The 16,073-nt window shown below is 53.7% G+C and overlaps 1 protein-coding gene across 5 annotated transcripts; it reads right to left on the reverse strand.

The window, feature by feature from the left end:
- Nucleotides 1-17: 17 nt before the first annotated feature.
- On the reverse strand, nt 18-11,451 carry PCIF1 (phosphorylated CTD interacting factor 1). 5 transcript variants are annotated; one of them, XM_043553824.1, is made up of 18 exons: nt 11,338-11,451; nt 9,160-9,332; nt 8,746-8,859; nt 7,642-7,784; nt 7,427-7,551; nt 6,129-6,266; nt 5,807-5,937; nt 5,515-5,669; nt 4,786-4,933; nt 4,616-4,699; nt 4,303-4,402; nt 3,071-3,233; nt 2,224-2,396; nt 1,992-2,078; nt 1,721-1,905; nt 927-1,020; nt 649-824; nt 18-563 (listed from the first exon to the last, which is right to left on the reverse strand). In XM_043553824.1, the coding sequence occupies exons 3-18, from the start codon at nt 8,766-8,768 to the stop codon at nt 335-337; spliced, it is 2,154 nt and encodes a 717-aa protein (XP_043409759.1). In that variant the 5' UTR covers nt 8,769-8,859; nt 9,160-9,332; nt 11,338-11,451; the 3' UTR covers nt 18-334. The 5 variants fall into 5 exon arrangements, with proteins under 5 accessions (XP_043409759.1, XP_043409757.1, XP_043409758.1 ...); XM_043553822.1 differs by having other exon boundaries at nt 9,058-9,332; XM_043553823.1 differs by having other exon boundaries at nt 8,746-8,922; nt 9,058-9,332.
- Nucleotides 11,452-16,073: the final 4,622 nt, after the last annotated feature.

The following is a 16,073-nucleotide window of genomic DNA, read 5'->3' on the forward strand; positions in this document are numbered from 1 at the left end:
AAGACCCTCACACGTTCTTAGGGAGGCTTCTGTATTTCCTTTTACAAATGAAACGAGGTGGCAATAAGACGGTATGGGTGAGGGGGTGGGGGTGGGTAGGAAGGGAAGGGATGGGGCCTATTTACACGGGAGCTGGAGCAAGTTTGAGGTGAGGAGTCAGGGGATCGGGCAGGGAGGGGGAGCCCTGGCAGAGCCATAATCTTCCTATGTCACTGGCAGCCTGAGCCCTGCTGCCACCTCAGGGGGAGGGTCCTGGGGTCTGCTCAGCCCCAAGAGGCCCAAGTCCCAGCAGTCCGTACCAGCACCCTGGGGCTCCTCCTCCCCGCAGGATGTGTTAAGTGGGGTGAGGCTCGCGGCTGGGGCCCTGCTCGCGGCCGGAGTCCCGGTCCTTGTTCTCAGAGGAAGACGACGAGGAACTGGAGCCGTGGCTGCGGCCTGACTGCCGGTAGGCGGTGCTCAGCTCCTGCAGCCGCTCGGGCGTCGGCCCCCACTTGGCAAAGCCAGGGTCGTTCTGTAGGAAGAGCACGGCCGTGTTGTGGACGGCCTTGTAGTGCATTTCCTCCCTGTGGGCAAAGGAGCAGCTCAGGGTGGGGCTTGGCCCGGCCCGATCGGCCGGCCCTCCTGCCCCTGCCCTCCCCAGGCACCCACTTCTTGCAGACGTGCTGGGAGCCACTGCGGTACTCGTGCTCAAAGGCAGGCAGGACCAGCTGGTGGCGTTTGAAGCGGCTCTGCTCCATGCGGGTGAGCGCCGGTGTGGGGGGTTCTCGCCACTCCGGGATAAACACGATGAAGGACAGGGGCTCCGGGGAGCTCTCGAGCAGTTTCTGTGGGAGGGGGTACGGGGTGGATGTCAGAGGCTGCCCTCCGGGTAGCTGGCGATCCCGCTTGCCAACCTACCCCACCCCCACCGCCAGCTGCACACCCACCTCAAAGTGAGAGACCATGGCATCCATGAGTTCCTCGCAGAACGGAGGGTTGGCCTCAAAGGAACCACTCAGCGGGGAAAAATCCAGGCAGGGCCTGGGGATGGAGGTGAGCACTCTAAGTCCTGCCAGAATCCCAGCCCTCAACCGGAAACAGGTGCCGCCCCCACCTCGTTGAAAGGACGGCCCTGGTCAGGCCACAGGCCAACATTCACCCTTAATTCATCCTGGGACAAGGTGTGGCCGACTCCACTGGAGTGCTGAGGACAGAGAGGCTCGGGCTGGGCAGCCAAGTCCACCAGGCTGCTTAGTGGAATGGCTGGAGCTCAGATCCAGTTCGAGCCCCGCTGCCACCACAGCACAAGCCACAGCCAGGAGTTCCCCAGCTGCTGTGCTTTCCCTCTTGCTGGCCCAGGCTGGTCTTCTTACTGGAAGCTGTGTCCCCTTTCACCCATGCTCACCCCCCTCCAACACCCCACATTAGTCTGTAAGGTCCCCGAGGTCTGAACGATCTCTGAGCTCTGAATTACCATTTCCCATGTCTCTCAGTGCTGGGAACCACATGCTCCTATCCCAGCCTGGGCTTATTCACAGAGAAACCCACAAGATGAGTTAGGGACTATCACAGGCTCCTGAAGTTCAGCGATAAGTCCAAAGTCACACAGCTAGCAAGGGGTGAAGGCAGGGACTACACCCAACACTGCCCAATCCCAAGTAGCTGGCCCGGGTGCTATCTATGCTCTAGAGGACCCCTTCCAGGGCCTGGGCAGAAGGGCCCAGCAGCCCCTGGCTCTCACCCGCGGGAGCCGAAGTAGCCATCTGTGTCTGGGAAGGCAGAGCAGTACTGGCGGAAGTAGCAGTTGAGGGGCGAGGCGAAGCACTCAAAGCTGACACTGAAGAGCCGGTGGAGGGCCTCAAAGACGTGCACGGGCAGCGATCCCTGCAGGCCTGTCCCCTCGTAGAGGCCCACGCCAAACATCATCTACACAGAGGCCACGGTCAGCCTCCAGGGCTCAGCCTTCCCCCTGCGTCTAGAAGAGCCCACCCCCAGCTGCCCCAGGCCCATACCTGGTACCGTCGGAGAAGACACCAGACTCGGGGCAGGAACCGCTCAAAGGCAGAGTCGTCAATGCAGCTGTAGCGGTAAAGCAGCCACTGTGGGACAGAGAGCAAGGCCCTTACACAGCGGCCCCTCACTCCCTCGTAACTGGCCTCTTGCTGAGGACGCTGGGTCAAGGAGGAGGCAGCCCTCACTTCTTGCACCTGTGGGGACCTGCCTCCCCTTCACCCTAGCTCTTACCAGCTTGCTGAAGTAGTTGCGGCTGACCTTGACCATCTCCCCCTTATACCGGATGCAGACCACGTTATTCTCCATATGCATCTCCACGCTGGGCATGGGGGGCGCAGACACGGCCAGCCGGACCGGGTAACAGTACACCAGGCGGGGCTCCACTTCTGGGGCCTCCACCTCCTCTGTGGGCAGGGAGAGCAATGAGGGGCCTCCCTGCAGCGGCTCTGCTAATCCTCACCCCGGACGGACGGCCTCTGCCCCCCGTGTGCTCACACACGTACCCCAGTAACCAAGGGAGGTAAGTCTAATCCCACGGAGGAGCAGAATGCAGCTCAGATGGTTTGAGAACAAAGTTCTTAGCAGGGGCAAGAACTGGTGGCCTGTGTCGCCATGCTGCATACTGACGCAAACCCCCGGTTGGCCACGTGGAAGTAGAACTGTGGCACGTCCGTGATTACGGTACCCTACTTAGGCATCTTTTTGGGTCAAGCGCTTCGAATTACCACAGAGTTCTCGTATGATCCTACGGCTGGGTATTAGCCTGCAGGGTGGGGGAACCGGGGCTTGCAGAAAGCAGCTGTAAATGCAAGTCGTCCACCTAACTGCTTACCCCGGCCTGTCGTGTCCACCACCTTCCAGCTCCCCCACTCCCAACCCTTCTCCAGTTCCTGGAGGAGTGCTGGGAACCCTGCACCGAAAGACAGCAGGGCCTGCCTCAGACACTGCCGGGAGAAACGGGCTTGCCCAAACCAGCCGTGGCCTAGAGGCTCAGCCTTGCTCACCCAGTCCCTTCACTCAGGGCCTGGGGTACACCGTTGACGGCATCACAGCTGGCTCCCTGCCACCGGCCCCTCACCTGGGATGTTGTTTTCCTTGAGGATGGCCAGGTGCTTCTCTCGGATCCGTTTGACATACTCCAGGGAGATGTGGTAGATCTTACTGCAGATGCCCTCCACGGAGTCCTTGGCCGCGGCCGAGACGTGGGGGCCACACTGCCTCCGCAGATGCTCCAGGCGGTCCTGGAGGAGACACTCTTGATCAGGGCTCTAGGTGGCTGTTGAGGGAGGGCTGGTGGATTCTAGCAGTCCGCGCTTTGAAACCGGCTGTTACTTACTAGCTGTGTCACTTGGACAAGTCCCTTGGCATCTCTGAATCTTAATTCCTCTACTGTTAAGGGAACACACAGTACTCACCTGATAAGGCAGTTTAAGTATTACATGTGATCATTCCCATTAAGGGCTTACCAAGCCCCTGGCATACAGCAAGTGTCCGATAAATGCCAGCACCTATGGTTGGGGTTACACTGTGCCAGATCCCATGATAATTGCTGGGGAAACACACAAACCAGGCACAGTCCCCGCTTATAAAGCATTTGCCGACTATCAGGGAGAGACACCATTACAAAACGGGGTCCTTGGTCATTGCAGATTTAAAATTTGAGCTTTTAGCAACTTGCAAGGATTTAACTAGGCATTTGTAATTTTGCCGAATCACACGTGTGAAAGTGATGAGTGAAAATGAGTCACTCTGGCTAGTGAGCACACCTACCTTTGTCACTCTACGTGTCAAGTACAGTTACTATCGTGAAGTGCGAAACCTTGTCTCTTGTGAAAAATGGTCCTGAAAAGAAAGCCCATTGCTAGTGCTGGCGGACAGTTAGAGAAGTGACGGGTCTGGGCCAGAAAACAGAACTGTTGTGGACACAGTAAAGTAGGGAAATGAGTCTGGTGCCAGCTCGTAACTGTGAAGTCGCACACACCCCAGAAAAGGCAGTCTGTCAATCTGTGTCCAAAAATCTATTCAAGGGAGATGCTGAACATTAAGTTGAAAAAGCTACTTATGGTGTGTAGCTGAGCACGGGATTCTGTTAAGAACCTTAATGAAGAGAGTCTTTTAGGAGAGAGCCAGGAACCTGGACAAACCTCTCTACATGCAGGAGTTTAGGGACCAATGAGCGTCAAAGGTTTACTGAAGTGCACAGGAACAGGATGCTGTGGGGCTCCGCCCAGCCTGGGCAGGCAGAGTGGGCTTCTTGGAGGAAGCAACCCCAGAGCCTTTCCACGGGCCTCCTTACCCGGGGCCACTCACCATGTAGTCCTCCTTAGAGGCAGAGTGGTCCTTCCGCAGCCAGCTGAAGGTGTCCTCCACGTTCCATTTGACCACCTTCCTGCTGTCGGGGGACGCACTCCTGCCGGTGGAGGGAGCTATCAGGCATCTGTCCACACTCCTTACTCCTCCCACCCCACCTGCACTGACATTCGGGCTCTTGTTCTGCCTTTGGGAGCCAGCCCTCCTCCTGCCACCAAGCACAATGACTGCACTCCATTAGATGGGCCACATGGCCCAGGACCTCCCCACTTTGATCACACACCCAGCTTGCTGGGGGCAGGAGAGAGCAAACCTGGATTCGATGAGCCGCCTAGCAGCCTCTGCATATTTAAAGAGCAGGCGCTTGGCTTCCTCCCGGAACTTGATTCGGGATAACCTGGGATAGAGAATGGATAGAGTTAGGAGCCTTCAATGCAGAACTGGCTACACAACCCTTAGCTGGCCCCAGCTGCGCAGGTGTACCTGATGGGAATGTCATTCATGATTTCGCGAAACATGGAGGGCGACACGACCGGTTCACAGTTGCTCGGCAACAGGGGGTCAGAGCCTTTGTCCACGACCTTGCGCTCCAGCATCCAGCGGTTGAAGGATTCTCGAGGGGGCTCGATGCCTGCAGGACAGAAGAGCTGGTGAAGGTCTGGCTTTAGACAGGAGGCATCGTGTGGGTACTGGAGGTGCAACAGTGAATGACAGCCTGTTAAGTCAGGAGCTCATGTTCCAGGCAACACCTCCCAAAGTATATTCTAAGAATCGCTAGTTTTATAAAGGGTTTTGTTAGATGATCCTTAGAGTAAAAGGGGAAAAGAGAAACACTATATTCCAGCAAAGTTAAGCAGGCTTATTTACTAATTAATAAAAGCTGCAGTTTACTGAGGACTTTCCATTCCTCTTACTCCTAGTAGTAGCAAGGCCACCAGGACAGATACTTCTGTTTTTGTATCACAGATACATAAAAAGGCTTCAAATGATACCTGGCAAACGAAGCACTCCGGAAGTGTTAATGATTCCTTTTGTAGTTACTGATGCCAGCCACCCTTTCTGGAAGCGGTTAGAGGAGCTGGGGCTCCAAGCAGGCCCGTCCCCATCCACTGCCTATGCTCTGGGCCACTAGGCTCCCCTGCACCATTCCCCAAGCCCGGTTCTTGCTCGCAGCAGGTGGAAACAGGGCTCTGAGGCCCCGGAGGCAGTTACCCTCTCGCTGCTGGCACAGCTCCCGATAGTGCTGCCGAAGCTTGAGGATGAGCTGGGAGCGCAGCAGCTCCACCTCGGGGTGCGGGGGCAGCACCTCTGAAGGCCCCCGGTGCTTGATGACCGCGTTGGTCTGGATGTCCAGATCCCAGTACACCCTTGGGGCACAGAAAAGAGCAACGAGGACAGTAGAGGAAAGGGAAGGAGGGGTGCCCTGGCTGCCACCACACCCCAGTCTCCCAGGCACGCAGGCCGCATCAGTGCGTGCCCCCGAGGGACTATAGCAGGGACTCACTCGGTGGGCCGGAGGAGAGCCGCCTGCTGTTTATCTTCAGGGGATGTCCCCCACATCTTCAGTGTTGGGGTTCCTGGGATACTGGGGGAGCTAGGCACCGATGGGCCCGTGGGTGTCACAGGGATTTCAATCTGGAGCAAAAAAGGAGAAGGCATCAGGGTCAGGAGAGTCAGCCTATGGTTCCAGCGCCAAACCCGGTGAGCTGTGCCCAGGCCCCGCTCCTGACCGACCTGCCACTGCCCGGCCTTTGCAGGGAAGCTGCTGGCTGCCCGCCTGGCTTGGCCACTTGCCAGCCAGGTCCTCAGAGCCCGCCAGCACTCACCTTGGGCTTCTTCACACCATTGCCGCTTGGCTGCTCTTCCGAGAGCTGCCGCTTTCGGGGCTTGTTCTCAGCCGGGGGGGTTTCCACCAAACTGGAGTCTTGGGGCAGTGGGGTCGCATTCAGCCCCAAAGGGTCCGACTGGTGGAGGGAGACCAGCAGAATTGCAACCGGGGCCAGTGGGTTAGGAGTCCCGGTAATACGGAATCCTGATGCCCTCCTGACCCCTGCTCCTACTGCTCAGAGACTGGGATGCAGAAAGAACGCTGGGCTCCAGTCCCACTGGCTACTTGCAACCATGTGACCTTGGCGGAGTTCCATCCTGTCCTAATTCCCTCACATTCAAAATGGCCCTCCTCCTAAACAGGCCCAACCTCCCACTGGGAAGATGATTAAATGAGTCAGTGAATATGACCAGCTTAACATGACCTCTGGTATGAGATAAACACACTGTACACATTAATTTCTTAAATACCAGAGAGTCAGGGATAAAGGAAAGAGTCAAGAAATGCTTGTTTTTGAAAAAGCAAGGCCCTGTGGGTGGAATGCCTTTGGCAACACCAAAAAGAAGCATGATGGTAGGCAGGGTGGCCCTGAGATCCTAAGAGGTTTGAGTCCAGCTCTGCCTCTTACTGGCTTGAGGTCTCAGGCCAATCATTTCCCATCTCTGAGCCTCAGTGGCTTCATCTGCAAAATGGGAGTGCCAACTGGCTTGATTATGCCCAGAAAAAAAAGTTCACCCCAACTGACAGGGATCCAAAAGCCCACGTTTCTGGCAGACGGCCGTGTTGCTACTTGCCTATCACATTGACCTTTCCACTTCTAGAACGTGCTTCTCCCCAACTTTTCTAACTCTGTCACCTTAAATGCTAATTCAAAGAGACGCTTTCCTGTCCCGTCCTGTCCACTCCCCTCCCCCAAACCGGACCATGGTCCCTGCTGTACTCTAACACTATTCTTCATACACAAGCCAAATATAATCGTACTGGCCCCTCAGTAGACTGTGGGCCCCCCGAGAGTACAAGGGAACGACCATGTCTGTCTTGGCTCACAACTGCATTACAGGCACAGTAACAGGTAGTTCAATATCACATACTATCTACAATCGTCTCTTTACATGTCAGTCTCCCCTATTTGAGTATAGGTTCCTTGCGAGCAGGGAATATGTCTTCTCTCGTGTATCACTATATCCCCAGGTCCCAACACAGGACTAGGCTCATAATAGCTGCTCAAGATACGTTCGGGGGAAGGCCCAGACGCCAGAAGCTGCTTTGAGACCCCTGCCCTAGGCTGGCACTCACAATCACGTCATGTTGGCCCAGCACAGGCATCTCCCACAGGGACTGGTTGGTAAATCGGTTGAAGTAGTAGGGACGGTTCTCCCTCCTGCTCCAGCACTTCTCCCAGCCCGCGTGCACCAGCTCCTCTGCAAACAAGCATGGAACCCGGCCAGGGTCAGGGCTGCTCCTGGGGCATCTTTCCTACCCCACCACCCTACCCTGCCCCTCGCCAGTACCTGGGAGGTCCTGCACCAGGCGGATGGGCTTTGGAGAACAGGGCTGGCTCTGATTGGAGGTGCCCGGGGAGTGACTCAGCAGGGACGCTTCCTCCCGGGGGCTGCCGTGATTCTCATTGGCCATCTCCGCACCCACACCGGACCTGCCACACAGAGGACCGAAGGGTGTTAGGCCAGCAGGGTGCGGAGGTCAGCTCCACCCCCAGCCCCCACCCACCAATTACAACCCACTGAGGGCCCCCCTGACCACTTGTAGGTCTGAAAAAAGTCACTCTGGTCCTGTCCTGGAGGGCCAGTGTGGTACCGCGGGAGCCCTGGGACCAAAGTTGCAGTTCTCTCAACTGTAAAATGGGTGCAGTCCTGTTGCTCCTTCTGCCTGAAATGCTCTCCCCAGTTCTCTGCCTGGCTTGTCACTATGTTCACATGCTCCAGGAAGCCTTCCTAGACTCTCCCTTCCCAAAGCTAGGTGGTCAGAGCCCATCCGCAGGGCCATGAACACCTCCACCGTAGCACTCAGTCTGGTCTATGAACTGGATTTGTCTCCCCATCAGACTGTCAGAACTCCCAGGGCTAGGAACTGGGTCCAGTTCTCTCCAGCGCTCAGCATGGTACCTGGACCCAACAGGAACTCCATTCATTCTGCAAATATTTACAAAGCACAGAGTGCCACAGAAGACAGAACAGGGTCTGCCCTTGGGAAGCAACTCCCACAAAAAAGAACAGTAAATCCTCCTCTTCCCTGTTCCTATCCAATAAAATCTAACTGGAACAAAGCGCAGCCCAGAGTGGGCCATGGCATCTAACTGGCTGCTTCATTCTACACTTCAGGGCAGGAAACAATCTGTTGCTAAAGAAACCAGTGGGACTGAGAAGAAACATCTAATTCAGTCCTTCCTAATCCCCAGGTGAAAATTTACCAGGAAGCAGGTCAGCTCCTTCAGATTTGTATTCTCCGCTACCTTCGCCCAAAGCACACCCAGCACGAGCCTCAATGGCCAAAGTGATTCCCAATCTGGCTGTTAGACTTCTAGGGGCCCAACTGAGATTGAACTGGTGATCCCAAAGTTGTTTTCAATATGCCACAGCACCCAAAGAAACATTTACCCACAAAAAGAGCACGAAGCCATGTTTAACCATCAGTTATCTTTGCTTGCTGACATTTTATCAACTCCTTGTGGTCACACTGATTATCTCATGCTGATCAGAAGCTCTGATTGGCTGTTGACGACATCATAGGAATCACTGGGACATTAATTTTATTGTACACTCAGTCATAGATGTCTTTGTTAATTTGGAAAGAGAAAAGTGAATGGTTACTTTGTCAGTACAGTTTGGCAGATAAAAAATGCACGGAGCAAGAGGACATACATACAACCAAAGGGGGCCATGATAACAAAAAGGTTCGGAACCACTAACCAAGGGGAGAAAAAGCTTGATTCTCTGGGTAGGAGGGATTCCCGATGCCTTGGGGCTGAGCCCACAGGTCTCAAGGCTGGACAAGGTCCCTCTTTTTCTCACCCTCTGGGGTCTGCAATGCTAGCATGAGAGGGTTTTCTTCTCCAACCAGGTGGACCCCCACGTCACAGGGTCCAACAGAGGCAGGGGGAGGCCTGCAGGAAGGCTCAGCACAGGTGGGTGGCCGGGTCAGCAGTGGAGTGAACGGGGGCCCAGGGACCTCCTCGCATCAGCAACTGCAGAGCAAATAGAAGAGAGAGTCACAGACCTGTGAAATGCTGCACAGCAGGGACAAAATAAGAGGGGCAATGACACAGCAAGTTGGGAGCCCCCAGGACAAGGCAGGAGACACTGTGGGAGATCTGGGGATTCAAGGGATGAAATGGTACTTCTCAAGGTTCCCAAACCAAAACATTTCACGGACTTGCCGCCTGAAGTCACATGGGCTCCGGGATGAGGAGGGCCCTAAGCCTGGTTTAATGCTCCACTGTTACTGTCTTTGAAATTTTTAATAAATTTTTAACAGAGGGGACCCACATTTTCATTTCGCACACGGGACCCCACAAATTGTGTAGCTGCTCCTATCAACCAAAATATCCCTAAGATAAAAGTGAACATATAGTTGTCCCTTAACAACATGGGTCCAAACCACACGGGTCCACTTACACATGGCTTTTTTTCAACATGATACAGCGCTATAAATGTATTTACTTGTCCTTATGATTTTCTTAACATTTTCTTTCCTCTAGCTCATTTTAAAAATACAGTATATAATTCATATAACATACAAAACATGTGTTCACCGACTGCTTATGTTGCCAGAAAGGCTTCTGGTTAACTGCAGGCTATTAGTGAAGTTTTGGGGAGTCCAAAGTTATACTGGGATTTTCCACTGCACTGGAGATCAGTGCCCCCAACTCTTGTGTTGTTCAAGGGTCAACCGTACTTATCACAGATCAGAGGCCACAAAAAACACGTTTCTTGGAATCAATCTTTTAACACGTTACATGCAAATGCATTACATAACTCAGCATGTTCAACTTTATTGAAAAATATTTTTGCCAATAAATATCGTGTGACGTTGAGGCACCACGTAGCTGAACCATGCACAGGCAGCACATGCAGCCCAGCTCGGTGAGGCCAAACAGGGACACTGCAGTGTTTCCAAAACCCGTATCACAGCCATCAGAGGGCCTGTAATAGAAATCCAGATTCCCGCCCGTCCCTCACCTCACATCGTAGGAGTCAGAAATGGAGAAGGGAGACACACAAGAATTTGTATTTTTTTTAAACGCACTCCAGAGGTGGGACTGGGAAACAGGATGACAAATTTTACACCAGTTCAAACCTTTACCAATTTTTTACGATTAAAACTTTTTCTTAATTTCCCAGGTGATTTGGAAGCAGCGGGTTGGTGGCCAAAGAACCTGCTCTGGGTGTGGACAGACTCGGGGTCCAGATCCTTCTGCCGCGCGTTCCGACTTAACAAACAGGAATGACTCGATCTCTATGGTCTCTACACGTAGAGTCTAGTATATTGTACACTTTAAGTAAGAAATAAGTCTATTATTAAGATAACGTTTTTATTTATCCTGAGGTTCCCCGGCTCTTGGCATACCACAGCTAGTGCCGATCAGCTTACTAAACAACTGTATCTGCGCAACCGGAGGAACCCACCAGAAGGAAAAGAACCCGGTTACGGGATTGGAAGATGGGGCGGGACCATCTCAGTAATGTGCCAATCAGAACCCTCCAAACCAATAGGGCGGAGTCAAAGGACTTGCAAAATGCGCAGGCGCGGGGGCCACAAGAGACGGGGACTACACCCCCCCACCGCCAGCGCGCGCACCCTTTCCCTTCCCCTCCCCCCAAACCCCAGCGGGGGCGGGCTGTTTGGCGCGCGCGCGCCGGCCCATCTCCCGGACTCCGCCCCCCGCCCCACCGCGCGCTCCCGCCCCCGGGCTGAGGCGACTCAGAGTCGGAGCCCGACACAAAGGCGGTGGCGGCGGCAGCGGCGGAGGGGCCCTAGAGGCCGCTCCGCCCGCGCTCTCCGGGCCCACCTCCCTCACCCAAGCTACCGGCCCGGCCGCCCACCCGCGGGCCTAAGATGGCGGCGGCGGCAGAGACAGGGCAAGCGGTGGCCCCGAGCGGAAAGCGCCGGAGGGGCCACCGCAGCCCGGCTTCGGATCCCCGGAACCCGGAGCGGCTCGCGGCGGGACCATGGCTTCCTGGGGCTCTTACCTGCCCGGAGCGGACTGGAGGGGACGCGGCTACACGTTCTGCTCGACCTCCCGTTTTGCCGCCTCCGCCTCGCCCTCCCCAGCGCCGCTGCCGCCATCTTGTGTCCCGGGCCGGGACTCCGCGCTGCGCATGCGCCGGTACCGCCTCTGAGGGACCTCGCCGCTGCCGCGCCGCCATCTTGAGTGTGGCAGAACCGGCCGACTCCTCAGAGCCTGCTTGCTTTCGGCCCCTTCCCTTCCTCCCGTCCTTCCCTGCTATTCCATGCGGGTCTCAGGAGGGCAGGGCAGCTTTGCGGGCCGTGGGGTGTGAACTGAGGAAGGAACGAACTCACAAGCACGCTCCCTGCCTCTGTTTCCCCCGCGAGCACACCCGCTGGGGCTGGAGGACCTAGGTGGGAGGTGCACCAACCGGGCCGGACTGAGTGTGCGCACCGGGGGGCGCGGGGCGGGCTGGGAACCTGCGGGCGCTCGGCAAAGACGCCGGCCCGGGGGCGGGGTTGTGGTGACGCAGCTCTGGGCGTAGCGGGGGCCTGGGTCCTAGTTCCGGCGCGGCTGTGTCATTGATGTCCAGTCGCTTACCCTCTCTGAGCATCTGTCAAGAATGTTTTCCAGCCATTTTCTATGTCGAGGCTGCATGCAAATCGGATCTTCTCCCAGGATGAGGCTTCACAAGTTACAAGTGTTCCTGAGTAGAAGAAACTTAAAACAGCCGTGGGAGCCATAATAAAGGTGGCTTTGGCGAAGTTAGGAATGCAACTAAAATGCATCAGTGGGGCTCTTCCAACACTGACCTATGTATGGCTACTAGTTGCGGTGCAAAGCCTCACTGAGACCTCAGACCAGCCATAAATGCCCAGCAGGAGATACAGTTGCTAGGTTCCCCCACGCGCGGCTCCCTACAGGATTCTTGGGCAGAGGCTGTCAGACGACTCAATAGCCCCACCTCCGTCGGGCCTCCTTAGTAAACTGACCTCAACAGTGGCTTGAGACGAACACAAGGTTGCCATCTGCCGTTCGCCTTGCATCTCCCAAGTGGAGCCAGAGACTGCAGGTACCCGGGCTGGGCTGCACGCAGCCTCCGGTGTGCATGATGTCTGGCCCCGTGCAGCTGGGGGGGTGGGGGAGTGTCAGCAAAACGCGAGGCAAATAGTATGAACTAGGGTGCTCCTGAGTCTGGCTGGTTCAGATCTGTATCCTCCGCCCTGGACGTGTGGCCTTGAAGGAGTTGTTCGACATCTTTAAGCTGTAGTTTCCTGTAATGGAAGAGAAGTCCACCTGGCGAGAACTGAGATGGCGTCTGTAAAGTACTCAGCACATGTGGGACCTGGCATTTAATAAATGTTAGCTGTTACGTCTCACGGGGTTGTGAGGGTTTCTCCAAGTAGATTTGAGCCTTCCCCAAATACACCTGCTCCGGATAGGCCCAGTAAGTGCAGCCAAATCCTGCCCTTACAGAGAGTCCAGTTCACTTGGGAAGCTTGATGGGAAATCAGATGCCTGGTGCCCACCTTAGACCTACATAGGGGGGACCAGATGTCCTGCTCTCCCTGGGACAGTCTTGGCTTATATCTGTTGTCCTGGCATAATTATTAATATTGCATCCTTTCTCAAAAGCGCCCTGGTTTGGACAATAAATTATACGGTCTCTCTAGATTTACAGAATACCTAGTTTTTCTTCTTAAGATTTTTTTTTTTTTTAAGTAATCTCCACACCCAATGTGGAGCTTGAAATCACAACCCTGAGATCAAGAGTCTCAAGCTCCGCTGACTGAGCCAGCCAGGTGTCCCAAAAGGCCTAGTTTTGCAAGCTCCCCAGCTAGTACTTATTAACACAGGAGTGTAAAAACCATGTACTGATTGCTATCTGTTCCTGTTTTTTTGCTTTCAAAGTACGTTAATTTGTTTCTCAGAGTCTCTTAATTGGTAACTAAAGCACCGAGCATCCCAAGTGCCTATCCCTGTTGTACCATGTAACCCTTTCCAAGAACTATGAGAGTAGAAATGATTATCTCAAGTCCACACGTGAGGAAACTGAGGCTGGGGGAAGGGGCAGGGGTCAAGTAATTATATGAAGTATCAGAACTGGTTTTTTCTTTTGTGTTTTTTTAATGTTTACTTATTGAGAGGGAGAGAGATTCTCAAGCAGGCTCTGCACTATGGGCTCAGGGCCCAATGCGGGGCTCGATCCCACATACTGTGAGATCATGACCTGAGCTGAAATCAAGAGTCCGACGCTCAACCAACTGAGCCACTCAGGTGCCTCCAGAACTGCGGTTTTAAAGACGAAGCTTCCCAGCGTTAAAACCCAAAGCTGATTCCATGAAGCCACACTGCTTCCCTCTCTTGTGGAGAAGGGACTCTGAACTTGAGAAAGTGACTTTTCTGAGCTCACACAATGGTCCTGGGCATTTCCACTTCAGTATCTTCCAGGTCTCAAACTCAGTGTTAAACACTGCTCTTTGCTTTCACCTCCCTCCCCAGACTCGTTCCTCCCAAAGGATTCCTCACCTTCCTGTTCTCACTTTCTGCACAACAGTCAAAATCAGCCTCTTCTCTCCAACCTCATTCCTGCTACCTTAGAGCGAAGCCCCATTATTTTGGAAACACTTTTTATTGTTAAGAGTAGCACACATACAGAAAAGTGCACAAAACAGAAATGTAAAGGCCACCTGGGTGGCTGAGTCGGTTAAGCGTCTGGCTCAGGTCTTGATCTTAGGGTGGTGAGTTTGGCCCTGCATCAGGCCTGCGTTGGGCTCTGCGCTGCACGTGAAACTTCCTTAAAAGGAGAGAGAGAGAGAGAAATGTAAAACTTAGTGATTTGTCACAGAGTGAACACCCAGGTGAACGTCACTCAGGTCAAGGTATCATTGAGCCCAGGGGCACCTGGATGGCTCAGTCGGTTGAGTGTCCAACTTCAGCTCAGGTCATGACCTCACAGTTTGTGAGTTCGAGCCCCGTGTTGGGCTCTGTGCTGACAGCTCGGAGCCCGGAGCCTGCTTCACATTCTGTGTCTCCCTGTCTCTCGGCCCCTCCCCTGCTCATGCTCTGTCTCTCTCTCTGTCTCTCAATAATAAATAAATGTTAAAACATTTTTTTAAAAAAGGGTATCATCAATCACTGTTAATTTTGTGATAATCACTTCTTTCTTTGATAGTTTGACCACTGGGTGTCTCTAAACACTATAGTTTCACTTTGCCTGTTCCTTGAACTTCATTTAAATGGAATTACGCAGTTCTATATTGTGTTGGCTTTCTTTTGCTCGACATTGCACTTGTGAGACTCATTTATGTTGTTGCATGTAGCTATAGTTCATTCTCATTGCTGTATTCTGTCTTCCAATGTATATTTATCTATTCTACTGTTGGGATATTTGAAACTGCTCCCCCAACCCTGTATCTCCTTTCTGAATTATTACAGATGCTTAATAATAATAACAAAACAATTATATTTAAATAAATAACAAGTTAATAATCCACTGATTCTTTACATGTTTGAGTGAATGAATGAATGAATGAATAATAAGACTAGTCTCCACACTGGAGGTCTTTTGGTCCTCCAGCCTTGCTTCTCTCCTCCATAATCCACCCTGTAGTCACAGAGATCTCCTTAAGTCTGGTCATATGGCACATCTGATCAAGTCACCCTGGGCTTAAAACCCCTGAATGTCTCCCCACTGACTGCAGGATAAAGTCCCAAACCCTTAGCTTGGTTTACAACACCATAATGATAATGACCGCTGCCATGGCAGAGTATTTGCTGTGGGCTGTGCCAAGCACTTTAAATACATTCATGTTATTCACGATCCGGATCTTCAAACCACCTCTCCTCATCAGGCCCCAGCCATCTTGAACGACGCATAACTTCCCCCAAAGTGCCAGGTTCTCTCTTGACCCCGGGCCTTTGCATACGCTGTTTGCTCTTCTCTCCCCCCGCCGCCCCCCGCCTTTGACTAATTCAGGCTTCAAGTCTTTATTTTTTTCAATTTTTTGTCTTTTTCGAGATAGACAGCAAGGGAGGGGCAGAGAGAAAGGGAGACCCAGAATCCCAAACGAGCTCCAAGCTCCAAGCTGTCAGCACAGAGCCTGACGCAGGGCTCCAACTCGCAAACCGTGAGATCATGACCTGAGCTGAAGTCAGATGCTTAACCGACTGAGCCCCGCTCCAAGTCTTACTTTAGATGGCACCTCCACCCGGCAGGCTTCCCTGAACTTGCCTTCACCCAGGCTAGGTCAGGCCCCCTCTTCTGTATTCCTATTCCTGCGCTCAGTGGACTGCTTGAGGGCGGGGCTGGGGCTTGTTCACATCTGGAGACCCCATGCCCAGTGCTGTGCTTAACTAACCCTCTGTAAATATTTGTTGACCATGAACAGACCACATTGGGTTGAAATCTGGGTGACTTTTTCAGGTATCCCTGCTTCTATTCCAGGCTCTGGTTTCTGCGGTGGGCACACCAAGGCTGTGCCCTTTAGGATGCCAAGAAAAGCATGAGCTGCCTGCTGTGGCAGAGTCCCTGCCAGCAGCCTAGAGTCCTCTACTCCGAAGATAGGGATGGGCAGGTCGAGCAAAGATCCTGGGGCTTTCAAGCACTCCATCCAGTTTCCTGAAGTAAGATGCCTGGTGAGTTGGGAGAGATGGTTGAGATAAGCGGGGCTCCTCCAGCTTTAGCCAGCTCTGGCTGGGAGCCTGCTGGCAGGGCCTCTGAGGACCTCAGCCTCAACTCAGGACAAAGCCCTGTCT

This window comes from Prionailurus bengalensis, chromosome A3, assembly GCF_016509475.1.
Source record: "Prionailurus bengalensis isolate Pbe53 chromosome A3, Fcat_Pben_1.1_paternal_pri, whole genome shotgun sequence".
NCBI lineage: Eukaryota > Metazoa > Chordata > Mammalia > Carnivora > Felidae > Prionailurus > Prionailurus bengalensis.